This window comes from Sapajus apella, unplaced genomic scaffold (assembly GCF_009761245.1).
Source record: "Sapajus apella isolate SASKATOON/1434 unplaced genomic scaffold, GSC_monkey_1.0 scaffold73, whole genome shotgun sequence".
NCBI lineage: Eukaryota > Metazoa > Chordata > Mammalia > Primates > Cebidae > Sapajus > Sapajus apella.
Genome location: NW_022437013.1, coordinates 7,390,974 through 7,418,561, shown reverse-complemented (window position 1 = coordinate 7,418,561; position 27,588 = coordinate 7,390,974). Strand labels below are relative to the sequence as shown.

Genomic DNA, 27,588 nt, shown 5'->3' with positions numbered 1-27,588 from the left:
ATGTCTTGAAGGATGCTGGAATTGAGGAGGACAAAATTGAAATTAGGAAGGGGTGGCAGTTTTTTTTGGATGCATTGACTTTAATTTGGGTTTGATGTGATTGTGGGTCATTCAACAATCATTCATTCATCAAACATTTCTTGAACATCTATTAGGTGACAGGCACCAGGAGATAGGTGTTCGGGGTACAATGATTAAGACAGCACAGTCTCAGTCCTGATGGAGCTCTCAGGTTAGTGTGGGGAGGCAGATAATTAAGGACACAGTTACAAGATAGTGTGATAAGTGCTATGTCAGTGGAAGAACAGGGGTTGTTACAGAGCATAGGAGGAATAGCAAGATAGAATTTGAGTGAGTTATCGAACTCCGTTAGGGGACAGGAGTTGGGGCAGGAAAGGAGAATGCTCTAGTCAGGAGAAAAGAGTTTGTTGAAACATCTGGAAGACAGAGAGCATACCTGAAAGGGAAAGTGTCCTAGAAGGGGTTAAAATTCAGGCTTTTCCAGTGGCAGAATGATTGAGGCTGGAGAAATAGATTTGGGAATCCTCAGCATGCTGGTAGAGCCATGCAGTAGTGAGCTGAGCAAGGGCCAAGGATTGAGTCTTCCAGAACACTCATGGTCTAGAAATTAGGCATGAAGTAATAGCAGTTGAAAGAGAAAGGGGGATGTGTGTGAAAGGCAGGAAGTGAAGAGCAATAGCGCAAGTGGAATGCAACCCGGAGTCCTCCAGGAAAGTAGAGTTGGCTTTGGCTCACTAGTCTGAGTATTATCAAAATACACACTAGATTTAAGTTGTTAGTACAGGTTTGCTTTTAGAATATCCAAATAATAATGTATGCATTTGAGCTAAAGATGTAATCATGCTATGCACCTGAAGCAGGTTGGGGGGTTGGGAGGGAAGAAACGAATATGGGAGGGTTTAGTTAGCATTTCTGATAAGGGGAGTGGGGGAGATATGGTGGGTCTTGGCTGGAAGATCGCAGAACCTTTTGAAAAGATGGCAACTCTTTCACCTGACTGGAGGATTGGGTTATTTGTAACAAACCTCAAGTACAGTAGACCTATGTGATATACATCCAGTATATCACCTTCATCTCATTCCGAGACGTAGCCTGTGTCTATACAACAGCAAATAAATGTTTATGGAAAGAATAAATTCTGGCATAAGGATGTGGGCTTCAGTTTGTGAACCAGATGGCGTGTTCTGTTGTTGAGAGGCCATATGTAATTGATACATAAAGTGACAGACTGAGCAAAAGCAAAGTAAGTATTTTAAGACAAGCAGTTAAAAAAAGAAAGCAGACTGTGACCCTAAAAGCATGAGAAGATTCTGGCTTCTGGCTTTTGGAAGAGCTGGAAATGTTGGTGTACAGACAGGATGTCAAAAAAGAGCATGTCAAAGAATAGTAATGGGGTCATTGGCTCAGATTATTTTTAAAGATGAAGTTGTCTTCTGTCAATCAGGAAGATTCAGGTTTGGGGTGAATTGGCCTTTCTGCCCTATTTCACTTCTCCCCTTCCTATGCTCACCCCAAGGCTCAATTCCCACATAAAAGCAGTCAGGATGCTGTTTAGGTTTAGATAATGTTCCCCTGGTACCTTTTTGAAAGCAAGAGAGAATACAGACATTCTATGACAGTGCCATGCTTCAATGGAAATTATATGCTTCAATAGAACTAATATAGATTACACCCCCTTGTAGGCTTCGGTACTTACTGTGTCAGGTTGGTGTGTGTAAGTGTGCTCATATATGTGTGAATACATATGCCTTCATGGAGTATGACAAATGGAAATCATGGTCTGGTTTGTGCCATAACGGGGTAATCTGCCTCTCTTTCATAAAGAGGTGGTGTTTTGATATATGACTAGGTTTCTTGAGGGAGCCAATGAGAAAGTTACCTGAAATAATCTGTGTCTAGAGAAGTGACAAAAAGAAAAAAACAACCAGCAATTATTTGAGAGGGTTCAAGAAGCCGTTTCTGTTAGTGGGATTTTGTCTGGAAGAAGAATAGCCTGTGCCCAGCTTTCTCAGATGGCAAAACATTTTCCTCTTTGGGAAAGGAATACGAGAGCACAAAGAGGCCTAATCTATACAACACAAATGAAGTAAAACTTGGGTAAAAATGGAATCAGTGCAGACTGCCAATTTAGCTAACTGAGGCATTTTAAAATCTGTTATGCAAATCAGCCAAATTTTTCCCTTACTTTGTGCTGTTCAGACACATGTACAATTTTGTGTGAGCTAGCATGACGTAGTCATCTGGAGGTGAAGAAGGTCTCACAGTTTCATAAACTAAAATGGCTTCTGTGACATCCCTAAAAGGGAAGCACACAAGGACCCAGAGGTAACCTCCTGCAGCAGGAAATGGGAGCTTCATCCTGCCCCCTGGCTGCCAACCTCCTGTCCTGTTTCCTACCAGCAGATATCTCCATTCCAATCTCCCCTGCCACTTTGGCTCTTTAGCTGTCACGGTTCAACTATCATGAGAAAGTTGCACTAACTGGCTTGAACATAGGGAACCTGGCCCAGTCATTAACTACATTGTACAAGAGAAGAGCAAAACAAACCAATTTTTCAAAACTGAACAACGAAGAGACATGTTTACTTTAATATAAAGAGATTTTACACACACACACACACATACACACACACAAACCCTCTTTGTTTACTCAGCCAGAGTACAGACAAGATAATTATTTGGCCAAATCAATCAAATAATTCAAACCTAGAGTGGCCCAGAATTTTTTGTTCTAAATGATTCGTCAGTGCTAGGCATGATACGGAAAGAGTGACTTCCTTAGACTGCATAATCACTTCAATTCTCTGCTTCCCTTTGCATATGTTCATTATTGAGAATCAATTTCAATTTGAGAGGAGGCTTTAATTCCTTGTAAATGAATAGGAAATGAGTAAGTAAATGTTCGGTGTTTTCCTCAAATTATGTCTCATAATGTAAGAAAACAGTGGCAAAAAGCCATCAACAGATGGTGTTTTCATTAGCCAAAGATTTATCTTTCAGAGCATTTTCATATTAATGAAGTAAGGTTGAAATTAGAGTCATCTTGTCAGTTCTAGCTCTGTGTTGTTAAAATGTGCTGGCATTCTGCAAATTGCTAGGGGGCCAGAGCAAACTAACCATTTGCCATAATTTTGTGATAGTAACACAAGGCCCATAGTCTAACCAGACCCCAAATTATGTGTTCAGTCCTAATTTTTGTTTTCGGTGGCTTTATAGAAGCCGCGAGTCTCAGTTCAGGGCCACAAAAGAGAAACACATAGCAAAGATTTTAGTCCTGCTCTGTACTGTGAATTATTTATGAGATATCAGTTTCGTGACCAGTGTTGCAGTGGTTGCAGGTACTTGTTAAAAACGTTCTCCCCATGGAATCCCATGTTTGAATGGAAATGCATTACAGTTGGAAATGCAAATTTCTGATATTGTATTTGCTCAGTGTTCATCAATCTACATTATATTTGCCTAATATATCAATATATTCATTTATGATACATGGAATTTCCATTGATAAGAATTTGGGTCACTACTATAGGAAATCATTAGCTGGGTTCACTACCAATTCCCACTGTCTAACTCAAGCTAGACCCTTTCATCACACTACAGTGCTATTGTATTCTCCTTATGGCCAAACTTTTGAAGAGGAGGTTAGACTTACAGCCTCTACCTTGTTACTACACCATATTCTAACCTCATGATTTCACATATGCTTCCAAAACCCTACAGAAACACCTTTTCAAAAGGTCATCTGTGACCCTCTAATTACCAAATCCACATGCCTTTTATCAATCCTCATATTTCTTGCATTCTCCGCATATTTGACAGTGACAAATCCTGTTTTGAAACATGTTTCTTTCAATTATCCTCAGTTTGGCCCTACAGGCTTGAATATTGCAGCCTTCTTTTAAGCAGTGTCCCTGCCCTCTGGGCTTTCCTATTTCAATCAGCCCCACGTATTGCTAGGTTAATCTCCTAAATGCAGCCCTGATTATGCCATCACCTTGTTTAACAGCCTTTGGTAAACTCTCAGTGCTCCAAAAAAAAAAAAAAAAAAAAAAAAAAAGAAAGAAAAAAAGTACAAACTTCTCTCATTTAGGCACTTAAGACCTTTATAACAGGACTTTGGTCTCCATTTCCAACTGCGTCCCCTACTACTGTCTTTCTACCCTCTGTTCTAGCCTAACAAAACTACTGTTCCCTGAACATGCCATATATTTTATTTATTTCTACGTTTTTTTTGAGAAGGAGTTTCACTCTTTTTGCCTAGGCTGGAGTGCAACCTTTGCCTCCGGGGTTCAAGCAATCTGCCTGCCTCAGCCTCCCAAAGTGCTGGGATTACAGGCATGAACTGCTGTGCCTGACTGATGTCCTCTTGATAGAGTCAGGCTTTGCATTTTGAAACCTTGCCCCTCTTGTGGGTGAAGCCTTGGTAGCAAAGAAGGAAAGCTGTGAGATACAATCCTAGATTTTGATGAATTCCTCACTCAAAATACTATTTTTTCCTGAAGGATCCTACTGATAAATATAAAATACTATAAGCAAAAACAAAAAAAAAATCATGAAACACTGGGGCAAATCTGTGACTGAGGGCTGGATACCTGGGTACCAGGCCTAGCTTTGCATATGCCAATAATATGACTGTGCAAAATACTTTAACTCCACTTTGAAGCTTGGTACTCCCATTTGTAAAATACTGACATTTTCTACTTTGTGGCATTGTTATGGTTTTTAAATAGTATATATGAAATTGCCTGGCATAGTATCTGGCAATAATTCAATAATTACAGATGGTCTCTAACTTACCGTAGTTCAACTTAGATTTTTCAACTTTACAGTGGTGTGAAAGTGATATGTGTTCAGTATGCTTCTCGACTTATGTTGGGGTTACATCTGGATAAGCCCATCATAAGTTGAAAATTTCTTCCATTAAAAATGCCCTCTCTTGGACGTAACTGCATCATAAGTTGAGGAACAAGTGTAATAGTTTTCTTAGTCTACTCATCCATAAAATAAAATAATAATATCTGTTCTTCATATGCTGTGGAATTACTACAAGGGCAAAATGAGATATTGCCTATAAAATACTTTGAAAAGTTAAAGATACTATCTAAGACATTAGGTTTCTTTAATGTCAATAAATTCCTACATCCACAAAGTCATGAATGTTATATTTTCCCCAATAATTAGCAAATGTGCAGCATTTTAATTTGTACCTAAATTAGTTGTTGGCCCATGGCAGATGCCAAATGAATTCTCTGAAATATTTGTCTACTGACTAACAAATTTTCACATGACATTGGTTCTTAAGCTCACTGTTCTTTTTTCCTCTCTTCTCTGTTTCCCTCTGGATTCATACTCTCTGCGATGACAGCAAACTCTGGAGATGAACCTCACCAACCTGGTTAAGCGCAACAGTGAACTAGAAAATCAAATGGCCAAACTAATACAGATCTGTCAGCAAGTTGAGGTACGTAACAGAAATATTTGTGATTGTTCAGAGGACCTGGACTGGGTGACCCTTTGGGGGGACTTCAGTTTTGTCAGAGTGTAGCCCAGTCATTTGGAATGAAGGATTGAATGGCAGTTCTAGAAAGTCTCATTCCTTTAGGATGCTTGTTCCAAAAAAAGTGTCAGAAACCTACGGTTTAAAAAGAATAGAAAGATGGTGGTGATGGATTGGGGAGATAATAGTTCAAGGGTCAACCTATTCTCCTTTCCAAACAGCAGGCAGTATGAGAATCAGACATGAAGTGTGCTTCATCCATCATGAAACTGGACATTATCACTCCTTAAAGAGATTACTGGGGTGTCATAGGGAAGTTGGGAATCCTGGGTGCTTGGGGATAGGGTGAGGTTCATTCAGCACGATATTGTTCCTGTAACAATATTATCAGGACCGCTTCTCCTCTTTCTAGCCCCTCCCCATGGTCCTATCTATACCATGCACCCCACCTGGTCCTCACTCATTACCTTTCCACTTATTCTTGTCATCAACAAATCATATCTATCTTAAAGTTGTAAATTATAAAGTGCCGTCTAATTGTGAGGTTTAAATCAATTGTCATCTACATCAAATCTTAGAGCAGAGCTTAGAAGAGGAGTTGACCTCTTCTTAAGTGGACATAATATAATAAAGATGTTATTTCTCTTTCTCAAGAGGATGAAACTTATACCATTTTGTTTTGTGTTGATTTTGTTGAAGAGCTGATGGTAGGGCTTCAAGTGTAAACAGGGCTGGGCAAAATATTACAGGATTCCTCATGGGCAGTGGTTGTATAAAAATGTTTAATTCTATTTAGAGCCTGATAGTCTTGTTCTAATCTTACTTGCATGACAGATAAATGTAACAGTTCGAGTTTATTTTATTTGAATTTTATTAAGATCTCATCTCTTAATCAAATCTATGGATTCCTATTTAAGAGACTGTGGAGAATCTTCTTGTAAGGCAAAGAATCCTCTTATTGTATGAGTAAACTTCTGACCCCCAATCATTTGGATTCATAAATTATTGAGTTTCTTCAACTAGAGTGTACTTGTATGATGATCATAACATAGAAATTTAATCCCTTTTGGGCACTCCATTTGTAGAAGTGAGTGGTGCTGTATGTAAGGTCCATAGAGTATTGGTTAAACTCAGATGTGAGACTATAAAATGAAGTGGGGGATTAGGGGAGAAGCATAAGGAATGAAAAGAAAGAACACTAGAGTGTGATTTGGAAAATTGTGTTTTAGACTTGGCTCTTCCATGAACTGGTGTTATGAATGTAAGTCATTTAGCTTCTCAATTTCAGTGTTCTTACCTATAAAATGAGGAGTTGAACTGATGACCTTTGACTCCTTTCTAGATATCACAGGTCATGATGCTGTGAATGGCTACTTTTTAGTCTGTTCTTTTTCTCTCCTGGCTCATTCTTTCCAAGAAGGGAGGAACAAAATATAAAGTATTTCAAAGTGGCTTTCAGCTAACTGGAATCCCCTATGTTCCACTCTGTCAAAGTTTCTCATTATGCTTTTAGATTACAGTATAAGAAATCCACACTGGCAAAGGGACAAGGGAGCATTGTAAGCAGGAGACAAGATAACAGATCCCTTGATTTAGAATTTGCATGATTGAAGGTAGAGTAACAGCTAATAGTGAATAAAATGTGGTTAGAAATTATAATCACCTTCCTTGTTCTCATGAAAAAGACTGTTAAGTACAGAACAAGTTGTAGTGAAAATAGCAAAGTAAGCAGTTTATTTTCATTGCTTATTCACTTTAAGATCTCTCTAAGGACTCATCTTCCCACTCTGAAGAGCTTATCACCCTGGCCAGCCTCACCCAAACATAGCCTATTCTAACCTCTCCCAGCCCATCCTGCCAATCAAACCTTTATGTTCAGGGCCCTACTCTTTTTTTAAAGTGGCAAGTCTCATAAAACAATCCATCATTGTGTTAATAGGGAAGGCCTCACTTTGGCTTTTTAGGTAACAGGCTGTGTTTTAACAGTGCCTTCCTGAAGTTGTTATTCTTTCCTGAGTCTTAACGAGGTGACACTAGTGCTGCCACATGTAAATGCAGTAAGAGGAAAGAGTACCCCATAAAGTAGATATTCAAGAAGCATTCTTTTATGGATGCTTGTTAAACCCCATCATGTAGGCCACTGTTGGCTCTGGCTACACAAAAGGCCAACTTTTACTAATCCTTTTTTATGCCTGACATTGTACCAGGTACAAAGAAAACAGCATAGGCACAGTATCTACCCTCTAAGGGCTTACATGTTACAAAAATCTACCCTAATATGGATATACCTGTGCAAGAAATACAGACAATTGAATAAAAACATTAATTGAGAACTGGGAAAGAGTAGTGAGATACTGTTGAGAGTGAGAATGTGTTTTGGGATTTAACTTCATAGTCTATTGAGTTTAAGATTCTCTGTTTGATGACAGGGACCCTATAGGATGACTTATGGAAGACCATTTCTGTCTTCTGTGATGTCATCCATTCTGAAAGGTTAGGGATGTGCCCTTAACTTCCTCTTTTTTTTGAGATGGAGTCTCGCTTTGTTGCCCAGGCTGGAGTGCAGTGGCACGATCTTGGCTCACTACAACCTCCGCCTCCCAGGTTCAAGAGATTCTCTTGTCTCAGCCTCCCAAGTAGCTGGGATTATGGGCGCATGCCACCATGCCCGGCTAATTTTTTGTATTTTAGTAGAGACGGGTTTTCGCCGTGTTTCCCAGGCTAGTCCCGAACTCCTGAGCTCAGGCAGTCCACCTGTCTTGGCCTCCCAAAGTGCTAGGATTACAGGTGTGAGCCACGGCGCCAGGCCAGCTTACTCTTAATAATAGGGTGAATCCAGGTTACTTATTATCCTCATTCCACACAGAGCCTGTGTCTCCAGAAGCCTCCAGGACAAGCCTCAGGATTAGAAATCGAGTTAATAAAGGGACTTGAGACTTCATAAATGCTTATAAATACTGTATAAAACGAAATGTATGGTAGAATACTCTCTGTCATGGGAGCCAGATACTGATGAGTGATTTGGAATTTTTTCATTTTATGTAATCCAGATTCATATATGGGGAATGACTATATTCTCAGTGTATACCAGGCATTTCACATTGGGCGGGGGTGGAGGATACCAGCTAAGGCACTTCTGAGAAAACTGGAATAGGGTATTTTCCTGTCAAACCTGTTCCCCTTCTTTATTGTCTGCAAATGTTTTTGTCACAGATTGACTTTTCATAAAGGGGCCATAAATACTGCTTCCCTATTGTGGTTCTTTCTCCCTGTTCTCTATTCTCCTCAGAAAGTAAACAAAACTGCAGTCTTCCTATTATAACAGAAACAGAGATTAAGATCACCACAGATTTGTTAGCTGACTTCTGTCATAATGCAGCTTGTTATAGTTGCTGCTGAAGGTTTCAGAATTCAGTAGATGCGTAGTTGGAAAATGTTTTCTGTTGGGGCTGGAGAGCATGGGAAGGAGGTAGAGGCAGCTCTAAGACTCCCTTTAATCTAATTAAGGAAGGGTATGCTTTGACCTTGCTACTATAGCGACTTGATCCCTATATATAGTTCTTTGTCCTAGCTCATCAGGCATCCTTTGTTTACATTTCCAAAGGAAACCTCTGTATAATGCATAGCCAAGGGAAAATGTATACCAACAGATGAATACTTCCTTTTCGCTTGCAATACTCCATGGTTCTGTGAATAATAGGCATTCTAAAACATAATGAGAGGCAAATATAGTTAAATACTTAGTAATCAGTTGGTCAACAGCATTTATTGAGCATACACTGTGTACTCAGTGTGCTGGGCAATTTGGGGGCTACAAAAGAAATATATGTGTTTGATGACCTCCAGGAACTTTTGGTGTAGTTGGGGAAAACACAGTATGTAGTGAGAAAGAGTATTTATAAAGCAGAATGCTGTACAGAAAGTACAATTGAATGTAGTATAGTCCTTTCAATTTTATTTATTTTGTCTTATTCTTAGCTTTTAGGCCACTGACCAAATTAAAACACTTTCCTGGATATTTTCTGTGCCACCTTTTTTTTCTTTCCAGAACTGCTGTGATACAATGGGTTAATCCATCCTAGAAGCTTCATGGGCAGGTTGATTTCTTTCTGGCTCTTCTCAATCCTTTTAAGGAGCTGGATGACACTGCTCTTTAGCATTAGGAGAAAGAAGAAAGAAAGGAGATGAGTTGGAAGTGAGGAAGAGGTTTCCCTTAGTTTGGGGAACTTCAGCTTTCTGTCTTGCTGCTAGGTCTTAGCTTCATTCACTTCTTAAAGTCTTTCTCTTTGGAGTTCAAACTTTAGATGGGTTAATATTCTCTTCTTTCTGCTCCTATTGCTTATTGGAAGGATATTTGGTTTGGGAAGAGCAAGAATCTTGGAGTCTATGTAATAGATGTCTTGCTGCTTCTCCAAGCATAAAATATAAATATTTTATAATAAATTTATTTAAAAAACACTGCTATGGGTGATTTCAGTAGATCCTTAAATATTTTAAAGTAGTTGAGCCAATAGAAGGAATGATACTAAATCATTAAAGCACAAATATGTTTGTTGGTGGAGCCCTCTTTAAGGAGCAGTCAGTGAGATTAGCATAGTTGGAAAATTTAATGGAGAAAATTCATTTTAACCAGATGTTGAAGGAGAAAAAAAAGCTACTCCCTCTGGAGAGACAGAAAGCAGAGGTATTAGTAGAGGTGTAAATCAGCACATTTTATGGGGAAAATGGTGCCGTAAGGACTGGATGTATAGAGATAAGTAGGATATGATATGGCACCTGTCCTCAAGAAACACACAGACTGGCTGCGCACCTGATAGGTAAAATGGCAAATAGAATGTGGTGATAATTACTTTAATGAATGTAAATGCATGATGACGAATTGGCATGGAGGAAGAAACACTTAGGCCTGCCTGAGAAACTTAGGAAAGGCTACAGAATGGAGATAAAAATTGAGTTATCTTGAAATAAGAGTAGAATTTTGCCAATAAAAATGAGATAAGGGAGTGAAGGGGACCACATGCGAGAACACAGAAGGGTGATCAGCATGGAGACATTCAGGGAACCATCAGAAGTTTAGTTTGGCCAGAATGTAAGACATGCGATTGCGAGAGGTAAGTATGGAGAAGTAAGTAGCTTGGGCCTGGATAAAGAAGAGCCTTGTAGACCATGTATAGGTGTTTCCACTTTAACCTGAGAAGTCTGGGGAGCCATGAAAGGATTTTAAGCAGGTGAATAACTGAATAAAATCTACATTTAAGAAGGATTGCTATGGCTGGAGTGTGGAGCAAATGTCAAGGGTCCAGGGTAAAAAGTGAGGGCAAAGAGATGGGTTAGACTTTTACTGATCCAAGGCGAGATGAAGGCCCAGCTTGAGACAGTGGTGGTAGGATTAGGGAAGATGGGACAATTTCAAAACATTTCTAGGAGGTAGATCAGTATTAATTTGTGATCAGTTAATGGGTGAAGGAGTGAGGGAGAAGAAATACTACGATGTTCCACAGGGTTCTGGTTTAGATGACCAAATGTGTCTATGGCCTTTAACTAGGTTAGGAAATATAAAAGGAGTTCTTTTTAGACCTGCAAGGTTTATTGTGCTCTGGGTCAGAAAGGCAGGTAGGAAATGTCCAGTAGAAAGCTGGATAGCTGGATTTAGAGGTCAAGAGAGAGGTCTGGTCAAAGGATATACTTGGAAGTCATTAGCAGCCTCGTAGCACTTAAAGCCATGGAGAATGTATAGATTGAAAAGAGGGCCTGGGACAGATCTCTAGCCCAACTGTTTGTCACTCACAATACAATAACCAATTGACTTTCCAAAAATAAATAGACTGTGGTGCTTTTGATGAGATTACTGAAGAATGCTGTGCATTTTGAAAATTAAATATCAAAAGTAAATTATTCATTTGTGGAAAAAAAAATCTAAGGTTTACACGTTATTATCTTAAAGACTACAATAATAAGTAGCCCTTACTGAGGATTTCCTCTGTTCCAGCTGAGTGCCTAATATGTGTTAACTCATTTGATCCTCACAACAGCTCTGTGAGATAGACACTGTTAATACTCCTACTTTACAAATAAACAGGGATAAAGAAATATTTAAGTGTTTTGCCAAGGTCATGCCACTGGTAGATAAGAGAGTGGGGATTTGAGTACAGGCACTTTAGCTCCAGAGCCTGTGCCCCTGACCACTCCATAACGCTTCATTTTGAAAGACCAAGGTACACACCACTTGGATGTCTCTTGTTCATCACCGGTGGTTCCTGGACCCATTGTGAGGATGACTTGTAGTGAGGAAGCGGGGGTGTGAGACAGGGATGTGAATTCTGAAGGAGAGCAAAGGAGAAACAGAAACAGCAGTCAAGAAATGAGGAAAACCAACAAAAACAGAGGATCAAAATATCAGAGGAAGGAAAGGCCTTCAAAATGTGGAAGATTTGATGAGTCCGTTGAAGCAGAGACATAGAAGAAGATTTCATTAGTGATCTTTGAGGGAGAAGGTTCTGTGCAAGTATGAAGATGGAACATAAACTGAAGGAGGTCAAGGAGAAAGTAAATTATAAGGAAATGCAAGTCTGAGTGTGGTGGCTCATGCCTGTAATTCCAGCACTTTGGGAGGCCAAGGCGGGTGGATCACCTTGGGTCAGGAGTTCTAGACCAGCCTGGCCGATATGGTGAAACTCCTTTTCTACCAAAAATACAAAAATTAGCCAGACGTGGTGGTAGACACCTGTAATCCCAGCTACACGGGCAGCTAAGTCAGGAGACGGAGGTTGCAGTGAGCCAAGATCATGCCATTGCACTCCAGCTTGGGTGATAAGAGTAAAACTCCGTCACACACACACACACACACACACACACACACACACAGAGAGAGAGAGAGAGAGAGAGAGAGAGAGAGAAAGAAATGCAGATTGCAAGAAGTTTGATCACAAAGATGAAGCAAGAAATAGGGTGGTAGTTATTATCCTTTCAAAGGGCAGAAAAGTCAGACTCATAAATGCTCTGGTTACGTATTATTCTGCTACTGATGAGTTAACAATAGGAATCAGTAGATCCACTGCCTTCATCCACATATGCTTCACTTCCCTTCCTGACTTGGTATCCAGCTTCGTCTCCAACCCAGGACACTGTAGCCTCAGTTTCTACAGCTTGCCTCTCCCAAAAATGGTATGTAGGTCCTGGGAGGCAGTGTGCTACGACAGCTTTGGAGTTGGACAGACAGGAGTCATGTTAGCTGTGCAGCCTTGAAGACATAATTTTTCTGAGCCTCAGTTTCACCATCTATAAAACTTGAACTAATAGTACCTTGAAGGGAAAGGCAATACATGTAAAGTACCTGCTACTGTGCCTGGCATATATAGTCAAAGCTCAATAAAGGGTGGTGGTGGTAGTACTAGTCATAGTAGCAGGACGAGGAGAAGGAGGGAGAGACCAAGAAAGAGGAAGATAAGGAGTAATAGAAGGAACAGTGGCTGGTAGTAAATTACTGCTAGTAATTACTAATAGTAATTTACTACTAGTAGTAGTAATTTTGGACACTAAACATTTTGCCAGAGATTCCTAGCTCTGACCTCAGGACTTCCAAAGCCTTTTATCACTACCTCTGAGAGTAGGGAGAACAATCATTCCCAAATACTCATAACCAATTTCAAAATTTACATATATTAACTAGAACTTTTTTTGCAAAGAGAGAGGTAATGAAATTGCAGCAGCAAAAGTGTTCAGTATCTCAGCCATGTGACTCTACGTAGCCCACCAGTAACTCTGCAAAAGTGATAGACTAAAAAGGGTTATTGTGCTTACTAAGCTGCTAGTTTGTAGTTACTAACTTAAACAAATTTTATTTAGTAAGGAAACATTCACTGCCCTTCTGCAAGAATATCCAAAAGATTCTTTGTGTTGATACTTAAGTAAATTTGCCCACGTTCCTGCCCAAATTCTTCTGGATTACTGCCTTTAAGCAAAGGCAAAAGGAAAGTTTTAAGGAGGGTCACATGCTTTCATCTCTAGTAGTTTTAAAAAGAGAGAGAGTTCTATAAGATTTTTGTATTTGTGATTTAAGATTTTTATTAGCAAAAATATTCTGTGAATACTTTTGTGACAGATGGAAGAGTAAGGAGAGCAGACTTAAGAGCTCCTGAGAAAGATTTGGATTACTAGTGTCTTGTGAAAATATAATATGTAGTTTGAAATCACTGTGGAATTATACGTGGAGAAAACTGTTTCCACGAAAAATGGAAAATAAATGCAGTGATCCAGTCAGTCTATTCATTTATGCCATTTATACATTCAATAATATTAAGTATATAACAATTGACATTTAATATAGATAAGAAACCTAAGTTAACTGTGCAGTCCTATGTGTGGACATAGCCTGTGTTTATACTAGAAAAGAAAGTGCTTTATAGTTTTTGAGACACCTAATGCATTCAATCCTTTCTCAAAAATACTTTGTGATCATTTTTCATATATGCCAGTAAAGTAACATTTTTGAGGTCATTAAATGTTACAGTTGAACTATTTGGAGGGTATGAACACATGACAGGGTTTAATGATAAAATTAGTTAGGATTAATATTGTTTTCCTCTCCCTCCTCCCTCACATCTGTAGGGCAGGTAAGCTTTCAGGTTTGGTCATGTCTTCATAACCGAAACAGTTCACATAGGAATGCACTTTCATCCCACTTTTGCACTTTTCCTTTAGCACAGTGAAACTCGCAGTCCCATTTCCCACCTGCTGTTTTCCTCCTCTAGTTCTCATTTCTGTGTTCAAATTCCTGGTTACTCACTAAATGACCAGAACACTTGATTAATTCTGGCCCCTCTTGTTTGTTCCACTATTTTCACAATCCACCCAAGTTCCCCATTTCCAATGTGCTCTTGGAAAGTTAATGGAATCCTAATAATTCAGCTAAAGCCCTATCAAGCTTATATACCTTTAAATGTTTCCAGTTCCACTTCTACCTCTAATCCCTCCTTCCATCAACCCAACCAAAACCAAGCAAATTTTTAAAAAACCCGAACTTCAAACCAAACGACCATCACCACAACAGATAGACACACAGCCATTGAGATGTCCTTACTGTTTCTGCCTGTCTAGAGGAGTCCAGCTGTGTGGTATGGTAAGCAAAGATTGGGAGGAAAAGAATCTTATTTGAATAATTTTTTCTTGGCGCTGTGCCAGAGACGACATTTCTAATCTCACTTTGTGTTTATGACAACCGTGTGATACAGCCGGCTAATATATTCCCATTTTGCAACTGAGGAACTTGAGGGCCAGAGATACTAGATGCCTTACTCAAGGTCACACATACATAAGCTGGGATGCAGTTCTACATTTCTCTGACTCCAAAGTCCATGTTCTTTCCATTGCACTGTGCAGTCTAGTGGAAACGTTGTTGGTTTACTTGCCACTGATTCTTTTGTGCTCCAACAGGTAGGAGACAGCTCCAGAAAACCCTTTGTTTTTTTCCACTAAATAGCTCTGCCTCTAGAAAAACATACAGTCTATTTTGGGACCTGGCGTTCCTGAATCCGTGGTAAGCCTCTTATGTACTCCTGCCATTGGCCTACCTTTGATAGCCCAGAGCAGCTCTCCATATTCTGACAGCTCTTCATGGGGCACAGAGGAGAGAGAGTTGCCTAGAGTTGGCAGAAGGAATCAGTAGTGCCCACAATTAGGCATTTACTTGCTCAGATTATTTTTGTGCCACAGAGGGGTGAAAATAAGGCGGGCAGCTTCAGGTATCAACATTGTCCTCAGCCATAGCGTTTACGCTGGGTCTCATATTTCCTTGCTGAGACTTCTGGGATAGGTCCTCATTCTAGGGCTGTGAATGACCATGGTTCAGGGTAAAAGTAGTCTCCATGAGACACAGGTTTTCTTAACAGTTACGAAGAGTTTGACAGTAAAGATGTATTCTCAAAAGTATACTGAATGTTCCCACATTTAAACCAGGCTATAAATAACAAACATAATACCACAATGACTGCAAATATATAGATTTCCTCAAAAAAGAGTGAAGGCATTGCTACCCTTAATGGTGTCTTTTGATGGAATTATTACTCGGAGGTAAATATACAGCCAGGAAATCAGCTATTTACTACCTCAAGACGGAAAGAGAAGCCAGCACCTCTGTCTATTCCCACTACCTCTCCTCTCACCTAAGTCAAATCTTAAATCCAAGTTTACCCTATCTCAGCCAGTTCTAATAACTCTTAATTACTACTAAGATCTTTAAGTACATTAGCTCATTTAATTCACAAAAGAATCCAATGAAGTATGTATGATTCTCATTCTCATTTTACAGATGGGGAAACTGAGGCACAAAGGGGTAACTTAGTTGTATAAAGTCACAGGTGGCAAATTAGGAGTTTGCATCAAGTTTTACTCAGTTCTATGCTCTTAATGACTATGCTGTATTAAAAATGACGGGCAAAACTAACAACCCATGGCTCCATGTGCGATGTTTTGCAAGTTGCTGATTATTGTGCTTATGGTCTGAATAAGGACAGATATCCAGTATTATGTGAGCGTGTGTCCATGTGGGAATGATGTGGTGTGATACGAGAGCAGTATTTGGGCAAGCCTTTCTTTGTGATGATAATCCCTCCAGAGCATGTATGCTAATGCCTCTGCACGTGCTATGCATCTGTCTATCTATTTCATAGATGGCTGTGCCTGGCTGTTCATCTCTTATGTGTGTGTGGGGAGGGAGTTGTATGTGTAAAGAGGATATCTGTGGAAAAAAGGATATATGCCCAGTGACAGAATTAGTGTTTAAACTGGGTCATGAGGATTGCTTTGACCTCTGTTTTTTTTCCCCCACTCAAAAGATTCTTTTCAGTCCTTTGATGTTTTCCCCATATGAGGGAGAAACTGGGACACAACTGGAGGATGTTGCCTTTTGTTTTCTCTGATTAGAAACACTGACCCTTCTGTTGAGAGAAGGTTTTCCTCCTCTTCTCCTCCATATCCCAAACCTGTTCCAGCTTCTGCTTAATAACATCAAAGGCACAAAACAATTATTGGCTTTGGAATAATTTCTAAACCAATAAAACTCTAGCTAAAAATGTATTGTACCAACGCTAGTCGCACGGAACTACACAGTTCTACCCTGAGCACCCCCACCCCAATCTATATGTAGGTAGTTTTGCACTGGCATAGAACAGCAGGTTTACGAATATCCAAAGATGTCTTAGAAAAATCTCAGGTGCAGGGGCAAACCCAGTACATGAGGAGGATTAGAGAAGATGATGAGCAACCTAGGCAGGGAAGGATAACAATGATATGTGAAAAGGAAGGAGAAACAATCACAAATGCCAGTTTACTCTATAGTGCACATACAATGAAATTCCTGCCAAATTTGTGGTGTGTTCTAGCATCTGAAGAGCTTTGAATCTTCTAGCACCCTGGGGCTATTCTGGGATTCCAATTGCCACCCACTCAACAGCCAAGAAATTAAAACCATTTCAGGAGGATTCCATTGGCTTTAGAATGAAATGGAATTTATATTATATTGGTAGCTCAGAGAGAACACATATTTAAGAAGTAAAAATCTGATATCACAGATGAATAGGCAAATTGCATATAGTCTGCATGCCAGAGAGTAAAATTAAACACCTTCATGCTTTCGCACTCCATTTCTGTCAAAAACAGGATATTGGCAGCAAACCATCTGAAAAAAAAAATGCAACACTGACCTACAGTGAGTACTGCCAAACCCCATGCTAACCCAGTGACACATCATTAGCTCAGAAGTTGAAAGCAAATTGTGTTCCTAAGGGTTTGGTGTTTTTTATTTATTGTCTTTTAAAAAAAGCACTCTTATAAAACCTCTGTCACTTTTTCCTCTGTGGACCTTTATAAAAATGTATTAAGCTCCACTGTGGGTTTAACATAGTGTTATGTAATACAGAGGAATATAGTAGCAAGTGTGTAAGTCACTAACCTTGTCTTCAAGGACTTTATAGTCTAGTTGGGAAAGCAGAAATAACAGTATGAAGCAATGCCAAGCAATATAAAATAATTTAGCACTAAACTGTGTGACAATAACTGTAAGTGCTGTAGTAGTTCAGGAGAGAGATTGAAGAAGGCTAACATCATTAACATATACTGTTAATTAACACTCAATATGCTCCAGGTATCATGCCAGGTGCTTTACATGTATTATCTCATTTAATCCTCTCAGCTACCTCTGAGACAGGCACTATTATCATGCCTCTTTTTCAGATGAGGAAACTCAGATAGCTAAGTAATTTATCCAAGGGGAGTGTATAGATGAGACTAGAGAGGCATGGAGAGACCTGATTGCAAAAGACCTTAAAAGCCATGCCAAGAAGTTTGGAATTTATCCTAAGGTCAAAAGGAAACCAATTGAAATTTAGTATGAAGCCAACTGAAATTTAGTATGAAGCCATTTTAAGTATATGTGTAGTGTGTTTTTTAAAAGATTATACTGCCCCTCTGGTGGGTTAAGAACACATTGGGAAAATAAATGATTGGAGACAGAGGGACCAATTAGGGGACTGTAGTAGCACCGTGCTTGGCACATAGTAGGCACTCAATGTATATTTGTTGGATGTATATATTAATTCAGGGAAGGTATTTTGGTGGACAGATCTAGTGAATTATAAGAGAAGATGATAGAAAGGGATAGATTTGAATTATATTTATCAATATAAATATATATGCAATGTGATGATTAATTGGATGTGGGGAATAAGAAAGAGAAGCTAAGAATAAAGCCCTGGGTTTCTGAGGAGTCAGTGATACCCTTCATTCATTTAGGGAACATTCGAGAAGAATCAGATTTAATGGAACAGGATGTGGGAAAGAGATAAGATCAGTTTTGTTAACACTGAGTTCGTAGTGCCTGTAGTTAATGCAAATTAAATATCCAGTAAGCAGTTAGGTATATAGTTCTAAATTTCAGGAGAGAGACTTAGGATAGAGATAAATATAACTAAGGCAAATGGGGATCTTTTTGAGGTGACGGAATTGTTCTAAAATTAGATTGTGGTAATGGTTACAAAATTCTGTAAATGTACCAAAATTATTGAATTGTCCACTTAAATGGGTGAATTTTTTGGCATGGAGATTATATATCAATAAAGCTCTTAAAATTAAGCAAGGTACTGGCACATAGATAGTAATTGAAGCCTTAGAAATGGATGAGGTCACCTAAGTCAGTGTGCTAGAACTCTCAGAATACTGACATGTAAGGGACAGCCAAAGGAGTTGGAATAATCAGAAGGACAACTAGGAAAATCTGTGTCATGGAAGTCGAAAGAAGAAAGTTTTTTCAGAAGAAGTGAAGAGATGATCTTTTAAATAATGATATGAAAGACTTAAATATTTTTAACTGTCACTGGGAAGGAGTGGAACTGGAAGAGAGGTTGAGTGAAGGATAGGGAAGAAGATGGATCAAATGAGGGCCCCAAGAAAGCAGAAAAGGATGGAATGCAAAGCCTCCAGCAGAGGACTGATAAACTTTCTAGAGAGAGATATCACCTCTTCGTAATAGGAGAAAGGAAAGATGATTTTTTTTTATTGTTTTTGTGAGAATTTAAAAGAATTCCCTAGGATAAGTTTTATTTTCTCTGTGAAGAAAGAAGTAAAATCATTTGCTACGATTTTACTATGAGTGAGAAAAGAGGTGGTAGGGTTGAAGCTTTGAGGACGGTAGAGATGTGTACTGCAGAGATGTAGAAAGAGCTGTTAGGAGAAGCACAGAATTAATAAGAAACTTCATATTTTCAGTGGTTTTATTTTTTATATTTTAAGTCTTTAATGTACCTGGAATTTATTTTAGAATATGAGATTGTGAAATGTGTTTTGGGGCATGCAGTTGTGTTTCCTTCCAGATAGATAACATTATGCTAAGCCCGTTTATTAAAAGAACAGTCCTTTTCCTGTTGAGTGGATATGCTACCATTGCCATATATTGGATTTCCATATGTACTTGCATCTATTCTAGACACTATTCTGTTCCATTGATTTAATTTTCCATTCTTATGCCAATACCATACTATTTTGATTATACTGACTTTTTGGTAATATCTGATATTTCTTAAGTATTCTTAGATATTTGTTTCTCCATATGCTTACATATTTGTGTCTCCATATGAGCTGTAAAATAATTTTGTGTAGTTACAAAATACACTCAATTTGGATTGTATCATTAAATTACAGTTGTGTACTAATTTCTGGGAGAAAGACATTTCTATGATATGTCTTCCCATCCAGAATGATGGTATATCTCTGCATTTTTTCAGGTTTTATTTTTGGGACCATCCCTTTAATATTTGATCGTTTTCTTCAAATAGATACAGTATTTTTTTGTTGTTGTTGTTAAGTTGATTTCTAAGTACTTTGTAGTCTTGTCCGTGTTGTGAATGGGCTACTTTTCAGTTTCCATTTTTAAAAGCATATGGAGAAAAGCTTTTGATTTTATGCATTTTCTTGTATATAATAATCTTACCATATTGGGAATCTTATATTTTAAAAAACTAGAGTATCAGGTTTATCTAAGGCAACTATGTTTCCTTTACCAATATTTATAACAATTATTTCATGTTATTTCTCTTGCCTCAGCTAAAACACTTAAAACACTGTGATGATATCAGGCATGCTTGCCTGATTCATAATGTTACTGGAAAGGGCCTTCACATTTCACCATTTAGTATGAAGTTTGCTATTTGTTTTTACTATGTTTGAGTGCTGTCTTTTATTTAGAATTTTCACTTGGACCAGCTGCTGATTTTGTTTAAAAACCTTTTTAGAATATATTAATATAACCCTATATCTTGACATTATCTCTAATCTTGAATCATTGTTTTATTTTTGGAATAAACAGTGTTCGGTTATGATATTTTATTCTTTGTTGCCCTGCTGCTTTTATTAAGAATTTTTCTCTATATATTCAGAACCGAAATCAATCTATGGCCTTATTTCTGATATCATTTTTAGATTTCTGATATTGTAGAATTATACTAGATTTAATAAATGCATTTGAGATCTTTTTGTCTTTCTCTGTGGTCTTCAATAGTTTAAGTTTACGGAACTCAGCTCTAAAACCATCTGGACTTGAACCCTTAAAAAAATTATAGCTCGTTAATCACCCTCCCACTCTGGTCTAAAGTTATTAGACTCTTGAGGTTTCATTACTTTTTCTTGGGTAAAAGCATTTAATAGATTTTAAAATCATGTGTTATACATTGCATATGATATTCGCTTATAATTAATATCTATCTGATGGTGTACTGGTGCTGGTTTGCCAATTGTGTGCACTTCCCCCCCATATTTTGGTTTAGTGGCTATATATTGGTAGCTTAAAATCCACTAAAGTGTAAGTTTTCACACCATGGAAATCAGCAAGCACTACAAATTGTGGCTGTTTTTTGAGAGCCAATTGTTAAATGATTACCAGCATACTATTGTCTATAAGTGTATCTGCTTTTCCGTGTTAGTATTGTATTTTTGATTTATTTTCTCCCTTTTTCCTTAATATGTAATTTCAAAGAAGCAGCTTTTGATTTTAATTAATTATCCCTTGTAAGGTAATTTCATTTTGATTTTATTAATTTGAGCTTTTTAAAAGTGAATTTCCTCCTTCTATTTACTTTTATTTTATTGTCCTTTTCTAGCTTCTCGAATTGAGTGAATTCATGTATTTTCCATTTTTATATATTTTCCTGAGTAGAGCTTTAACTGTATCCCATGTATTTTGGTATTTAGTGTGTGATCTTCCATTATTTTCTATAAAATTAACAACTTTAGTTTCATTTTCCTCTTTTATTACAAGGTTATTTAGGTGTATTGAAGCAGAAAATTTCCCTGACCCCTTTGCTGGCAGGAAATGGAGTGCATGGGTGTTAGAATTAGCCGCTTCAGTGCCGGCAGGGGCAAACTCCACTTGCTTGGTCCCACTGTGTTCCACGCCTCGCAAGAGGTGGGGAGCACAGGTGAGCAGGTGAAGGAACTGGGGCAAGTGCTTTTGGGTGCTGACAGAAGCAAAAGCCCATGCTTCCCCACAGCAGAATCTAGGGGGGTGCCCATGTCCCCTGAAGTCCCAGAAAGAGTGTTACATTTCGTGCTGTTTTACCTTTGCTGTCTATGGATGGCTTAAGTGTTAACAGCTCAGTGGAGGGTCAGGGTGACAGCCTTTTGAACTCACGCTTGAGTTCTTGTTCGACATCCAGGAGGAATAAGGTCACATGAACAAATTGGAGATGGTAAATGTGGGGAATTTTATTGCCAATGAAAGTGGCTCTCAGCGGGAAGGGGAGCTGAAAAGGGAACACAGTGGGAAGACTGTCTTCCCCCAGAGTCTGGCTGTCCCTGCCCAGACTCTTCTTTGAAGCAACACCATCAAGCCGTTCGTCTGAAGTCAAGTTGCTTCTCTCCAACTTCCAACCATAGTCTCCAATGTCCAACTGCTTCTCCTCTTCTCTCTGCCGGTGAAGCCTGGGGTTTTTATGGGCACAGGATGAGGAACAGGGCAGGCCATGGGTGGTTTTGGAAAAGGCAGCATTCAAGCGGGAAAACAGTAATACATATTCTCATTTTGGGCTGCGGTTCTAGGCTTGAGGGTGAGACCGTCGCCAGTGACCTGCCCTCTTCTGCCCAAATTTCCCTGCCTCCTGTCCCTGTCATTTCCCTCCTCTGAAGAGACACATCTAACTGCTGTTAGAATATGGAAGATTATGGTTTTAGCTACTTCCTGCTGACAGAGAGTGTGGGTATAGGGAGAACAACAGTCAGATTCTTCCCTGAAGTCTACCTAAGGGTTCCTGGCAAAAGAGAGCCATTGTCCGAGGCTCTGGTTGCCTGATTGTTTGGAGTTTGATGGCCTCTAGGCGAGAAGAAACAAGTTTTGTTTTACAAGGTTAAGTATGCATGGATCAAATATATGTATTATACAAAGAGGAGTTAAAAGGAGAGAATCTAATGCCAAAGATTACAGAAATAAGTGAAATATAGTAATCATTCTGAAAACAACATTATACCCCATGGTATAGAACAGAATGAAGGTTAAAAACAACAAGCATAAGCAAGACTATAAAGAGGCTATCCATAGAAGATTCATTATTAATACTTGTCTTTTGTGAGTTTTAGCTTGAGGTCCCCAATCTCTTCACATTGGTACTTTGGGTGCTCTTCTGGGTTGATGCAGGTAACTCTGTTAGCTTTCCAGGCCTTTACTCAGGTATAGTGAATCCAAGGATCTATTCCAGTGACTTTCAGTGCGACAGGAATAGAAAGAAGTACAATTCCTATCAATCTATGTTTGTAGAGGGAGAAAGGGAAGGAAGTACCATTAACAGTACTAGGTCCCCTGGGTTGAACAGAGGTGGCCCTTATTCATGGGATTGGCCTTCAAATTGTTTCAGTTCCTTTTGAAAATGGGCCAAAGAAGTTATATGTTTAATCAAGTCAGAGGTTTTTTGGTGTAGCAAGAAATCATTGGTGAGAAAAGGCCGTCCATACATCATTTCAAAGAGACTCAAATCTAGCTTTGAAGGGGTGTTTCTAACACATAGTAGGGCTATGGGGAGAAGGGTAGTCCAGGGGCAACGAGTCTCCTGAGACAGTTTCTGAGGTGCCTTTTGATAATATTATTAGTCTTTTCTACCTTTCCTGAGGACTGTGGTCTCCAAGCACAATGAAGATGGTACTGTATGCTTAGTGCCTTTGAGACCCTCTGGATGACCGCTTCCTTGAACGAGGGGCCATTATCACTCTGTAGATACTTAAGGAGTCCAAAGCAAGAAATTATCTCATTAATTAGTACTTTTATCACCTCACAGGCTTTTTCTGTCTGACATGGAATTGCTTCTACTTAATGAAAGTATCTATCCATACTAGGAGATACTGGATGGCTCTTGCCTTTGACATATGGGGGAAATCCACTTGCTAGTCTTCTCCTGGGTAGCCTTCTGCCCTTTGGATTCCTGGGGGAAAGAAGCCGTTGATTAAGGGGATTATTTTTAAGGCAGGTCTTGTAAGCATTAACGACCTGTTTAACTATATCAGGTTTTTACCTGAGAACAATTTCTGGGCCAATTGATAGGTTTTGTCCTTACCTAGGTGGAAGTCTTGGTGAAGGATTTTAAGAACTTTCCATTCGTCAGCAGCCTATAGATGAAGCTTGCTGTCCTCCAGTTGTAGCCATCCTTAGGACTGAAAGATGTATCCCTGAAAGGTTGCCCATTCTATTTCCACAGGAGAATATTGACATTTTATTTCTCTTATGGGGTCCTCTCAGATCAGTGGGGCTTCCAGTAGATCAGAAATCTGGGGTCCTCTTGCTGATGATTTAGCTGCTTGGTCTGCCAACCTATTTTGATTTTGCTTGGCTACTTCATCCGTCCCTTTTTGGTGGCCTTTACAGTGTATTACTGCCACTTCACATGGGAGAAAAACCGAGGATAATAGTCTATTAATTTCCTGATGGTATTTAATGGGACACCCATTATCTGTAAGGAAGTTTATCTCTTTCCAGATATCAGTGCAAATGTTGACTGTTTTTCCTTTACTTAATTTGAATGCCCTTGTGGGGGCAATTAGTCTGGCTAATTGAGCACTTGTCCCTGAGGAGAGAGACTGGCTCGTAACAATATCATTCAGAGTAACTATTGCATACCCTGCTTTATGGATTCCTTGTTCTACAAAAGAACTTCTGTCTGTAAAGGGGATCCAGTTTGGGTTCTCTAAGGGGGCTTCCTTGAGATCCTCTCTGGTCGCATTGGTGTGTACTACTATCTGTTCACGATCATGTTCAAGCTCCCGAAGGTGGCTGGATTTAGGGAGGGTTAGGGCCCTTAATTTAACTTCAGATCCCTTTAATAGTAGAGCTTGATACACGAGGAGGCAGTTGTCTGTTAGTCAGAGATTCCGCTTAGAAGACAGCAGTCTTGCCACATTATGTAGAGTACAAACAGTTAAGTTATTCCCCATGGTTAACTTAGTAGCCTCTGATACCAGCAAGGCTACGCTGCATTTGCCTGGAGGCAGGCTGGCCATCCTTTGGCTACCAAATCAAGCTCCTTACTTAGGTAGACTACAGGCTGCTGGGCTGGTCTGAGCTTGTGTTAGAACTCCTAGGGCCATTCTCTTTGTTTCTGACACACAAAGATTAAATGTCTTCCCTATGTGGAGACTACGGGCTGGTGCCTAAGGCAAGGTTTGTTTTAGTTGGTCAGAGAATTTTCTAGTCTCTATTTCCCAAATTAGAGAGTTTTAGCTGCATGCGTCTCCTTTATTGGGTGATATAAGGGACAAACTATTTCACCATACCCAGTTATCCATCGTCTGCAGAATCCTGTAATGACTAAGAATCCCCTCAGTTGCTTGAGGGTTTTGGGGAGGGGAAAGGAGGAGATGGACTTAATACTTTCTTTGCCCAATGCCCTGGTCCCCTCTGACAAGATCAGGCCAAGGTACTTCACTGAAGTCTGACAGAGCTGAGCTTTAGATTTTGAAACCTTATGTCCTCTATTAGCCAGAAAATTAAGAAGAGCCTTACTGCCCTCCTGAGAGGTTTCCTCAGTTGGAGTGCAGAGGAGAATGTCATCTATATATTGTAAAACTTTAACCTGACGATAAAGAAACCGGAGAGGTCTCTTGACAATGCCTGCCCAAACAAGTGGGGGCTGTCCCAGAATCCCTGAGGTAACACTGTCCAGGTTAACTGGGCAGTTTGGTTAGAGGGATCCTCAAATGCAAACAAATATTGGGAGTCACGTGTAACGGTATGCGAAGAAGGCATCCTTTAGGTCCAGGACTCCAGGACTGTGAACCATTTAGTTCCCTCAGGTATTTGAGGCAGCAGGGTATACAGATTGGAAACCATTGGATGTAATGGAACTACAGCTTCATTAACGAGGTGGGGGTCCTGAACTACTCTCCATTCCCCATTGGATTTTTGTACTCCCAATATTGGGGTATTACAAGGGCTGTTGTAGGGTTTAAGGAGATCCTGCAATGTTGAGTTATCAATGATGGCTTCTAGTCCTTTCTGGTTTCAGGGGATTTTGTTTCTGGTTAGGAAAGGAGGTGGGATCCTTAAGGTGGACCTGGACCAGTATTATGGTTGTGGCTTGGCCAGTTTCCCTTGAATTGGCCAAGCTTCTGGGTTAATATCAGTTTTCACTAGGGGGAGACAAAGAGTTTGTCTGGGGGTCATCAGGATGGTGGTCCCCATAGCATCCAGAATATACCTGTCCAACAGAGGAGTTGGACAAAATTAGAGAGGCACGAGTGAACAAGACGTCTCCTTAACTACAACTAAGGGGTTGGAAAAAATACTGGATTAAGGGCCTTTCTGAGACACCCCTCACATTCGTGCTAAGAGAGGAGACGGGGCCTGGATTGGCGAGGAGTACCCAGAGACCAAACCCCGTGTCCAAAAGGAAGTCCACTTTCCTCCCTTTGATTTCCAGAATAACCCAGGGCTCCTGGATGGTAATGGCGGTCTGGAGCTGGGGAGAAGAGCCCAGGAACCAATCAGTTCTGCTGGACCATTTGGGAGATTAGCTCTGGACCTGGTGACCAGCTTCCCTGGGGACAGTCTGCCTTCCAGTGGTTCCCACTGCAGATTGGACTAGGTTGAGGTGGCTTTCTCCTGCTGCCTTAGCAATCCTTTTTTTTTTTTTTTTTTTTTTTTGAGACAGAGTCTCGCTCTGTCACCAGGCTAGAGTGCAGTGATGTGATCTTGGCTCACTGCAACCTCTGCCTCATGTGTTCAAGCAATTCTCCTGCCTCAGCCTCCCAAGTAGCTTGGACTACAGGTACGTGCCACCACATCCAGCTAATTTTTGTACTTTTTTTTTTTTTTAGTAGAGACAGGGTTTCACCATTCTGGCCAGGATGGTCTCGATTTCTTGACCTCGAGATCCACCTGCCTTGGCCTCCCAAAGTGCTAGGATTACAGGCATAAGCCACCATGCCCAGCCCTTGACAATCCTTTCGAAAATGCCCTAGTATACTAGATCTATGGCAGTTAACAGATGCACCTCAGGAATTCTGGGGTTTGTGGGTTCGCATGGTGGCCATTAAAGCCTCTGCCCCTTTCCTGGATTTTTCCCTCTCCCCTGAGCCTTCCTATCTCTATTACAAAAGACCAAGGTGGCCACTTTTGGGAGATTTACTAAAGTAATATCTGGTCCCAGGGCCTGTTTCTGCAGTTTCCTCCTAACATCAGGAACTTCCTGAGTAACAAATTTATCTTTTAGGATTAGTTGTCCCTCAACAGAACTGGCAGATAGAGAGGTGTGTTTTACCAAGGGCCCTGTTAGCCTCTCCAGGAAGGCAGTAGGATTCTCATCAAATCCCTGGTCTATCATGAGTAGCTTGGTTTAACTGAGAGACTTAGTTCTGGTCCTACGTAAGCCCTCCATTATGTGCACCTGAAAGTGTCTCCTCTTCCACTCTCCCATCTCAATATTGGGATCCCATTTATGGACATCCAATGGTACTACTTCTCTTCCAGTCTGATAAAGTTTGACCCCCTCCCTGACGTGATGTGCGATACTAAGCTTATCCCCAAATCCCTCTGTCAGCTGCAGAGTGGCCTGCTTCTCAGTGTTAGGGTTTGATTCAAAAGTAACATAATGTCATTCCAGGAGAGTTCAAATACTTGGGTTAAATTCTGGAAAGCCTTTATATAACTGTCAAGGTCATCTGAAAACTTGGCAAGATCACCCTTAATCTGCCTTAAGTCCTGTAGAGAGAAGGGGACTTGGACCTTACTGGGGTCTCACCAGGCATCTGTTGGAGGGGCAAGCATGAGACTGGGGCTTCTCCAGGGTGAAGATTTCTAGGAGGGGGCAAGTGAGAGAGAGAAGCTGGATAGGGAGGACCGTGTGGACCCGGAGCAGCAGGGCCAAAGGTAGCTGGCTCTCCTGCTGGAGGTGCCTCTGGGCTTCATTTCTTCAGTTCCCTGGGATTGCCCCTTGCAATCCTGGATGGCAAACAGGAGGGCTGGACCAATCCTATACTGTCAGCAAAGGTCTGGATTACCTGCAAGGTAATGAAAGTCTGCACATACGGCCTCAGACCATTTGTCCTCA

General features: G+C 40.0%; 1 protein-coding gene across 4 annotated transcripts in view; it reads left to right on the top strand.

The window, feature by feature from the left end:
* The window catches only part of MID2 (midline 2), a 94,394-nt gene that overhangs the window by 21,586 nt on the left and 45,220 nt on the right, over positions 1-27,588 (top strand). For 3 of the 4 annotated variants that reach the window (XM_032250893.1, XM_032250891.1, XM_032250890.1), the window contains exon 3: positions 5,387-5,482. The exons of the other annotated variant lie outside the window; for it this stretch is intronic. In XM_032250893.1, the coding sequence (XP_032106784.1) occupies positions 5,387-5,482 (96 nt within the window). The remainder of the gene's footprint in view (positions 1-5,386; positions 5,483-27,588) is intronic. 4 annotated transcript variants of the gene reach the window in all.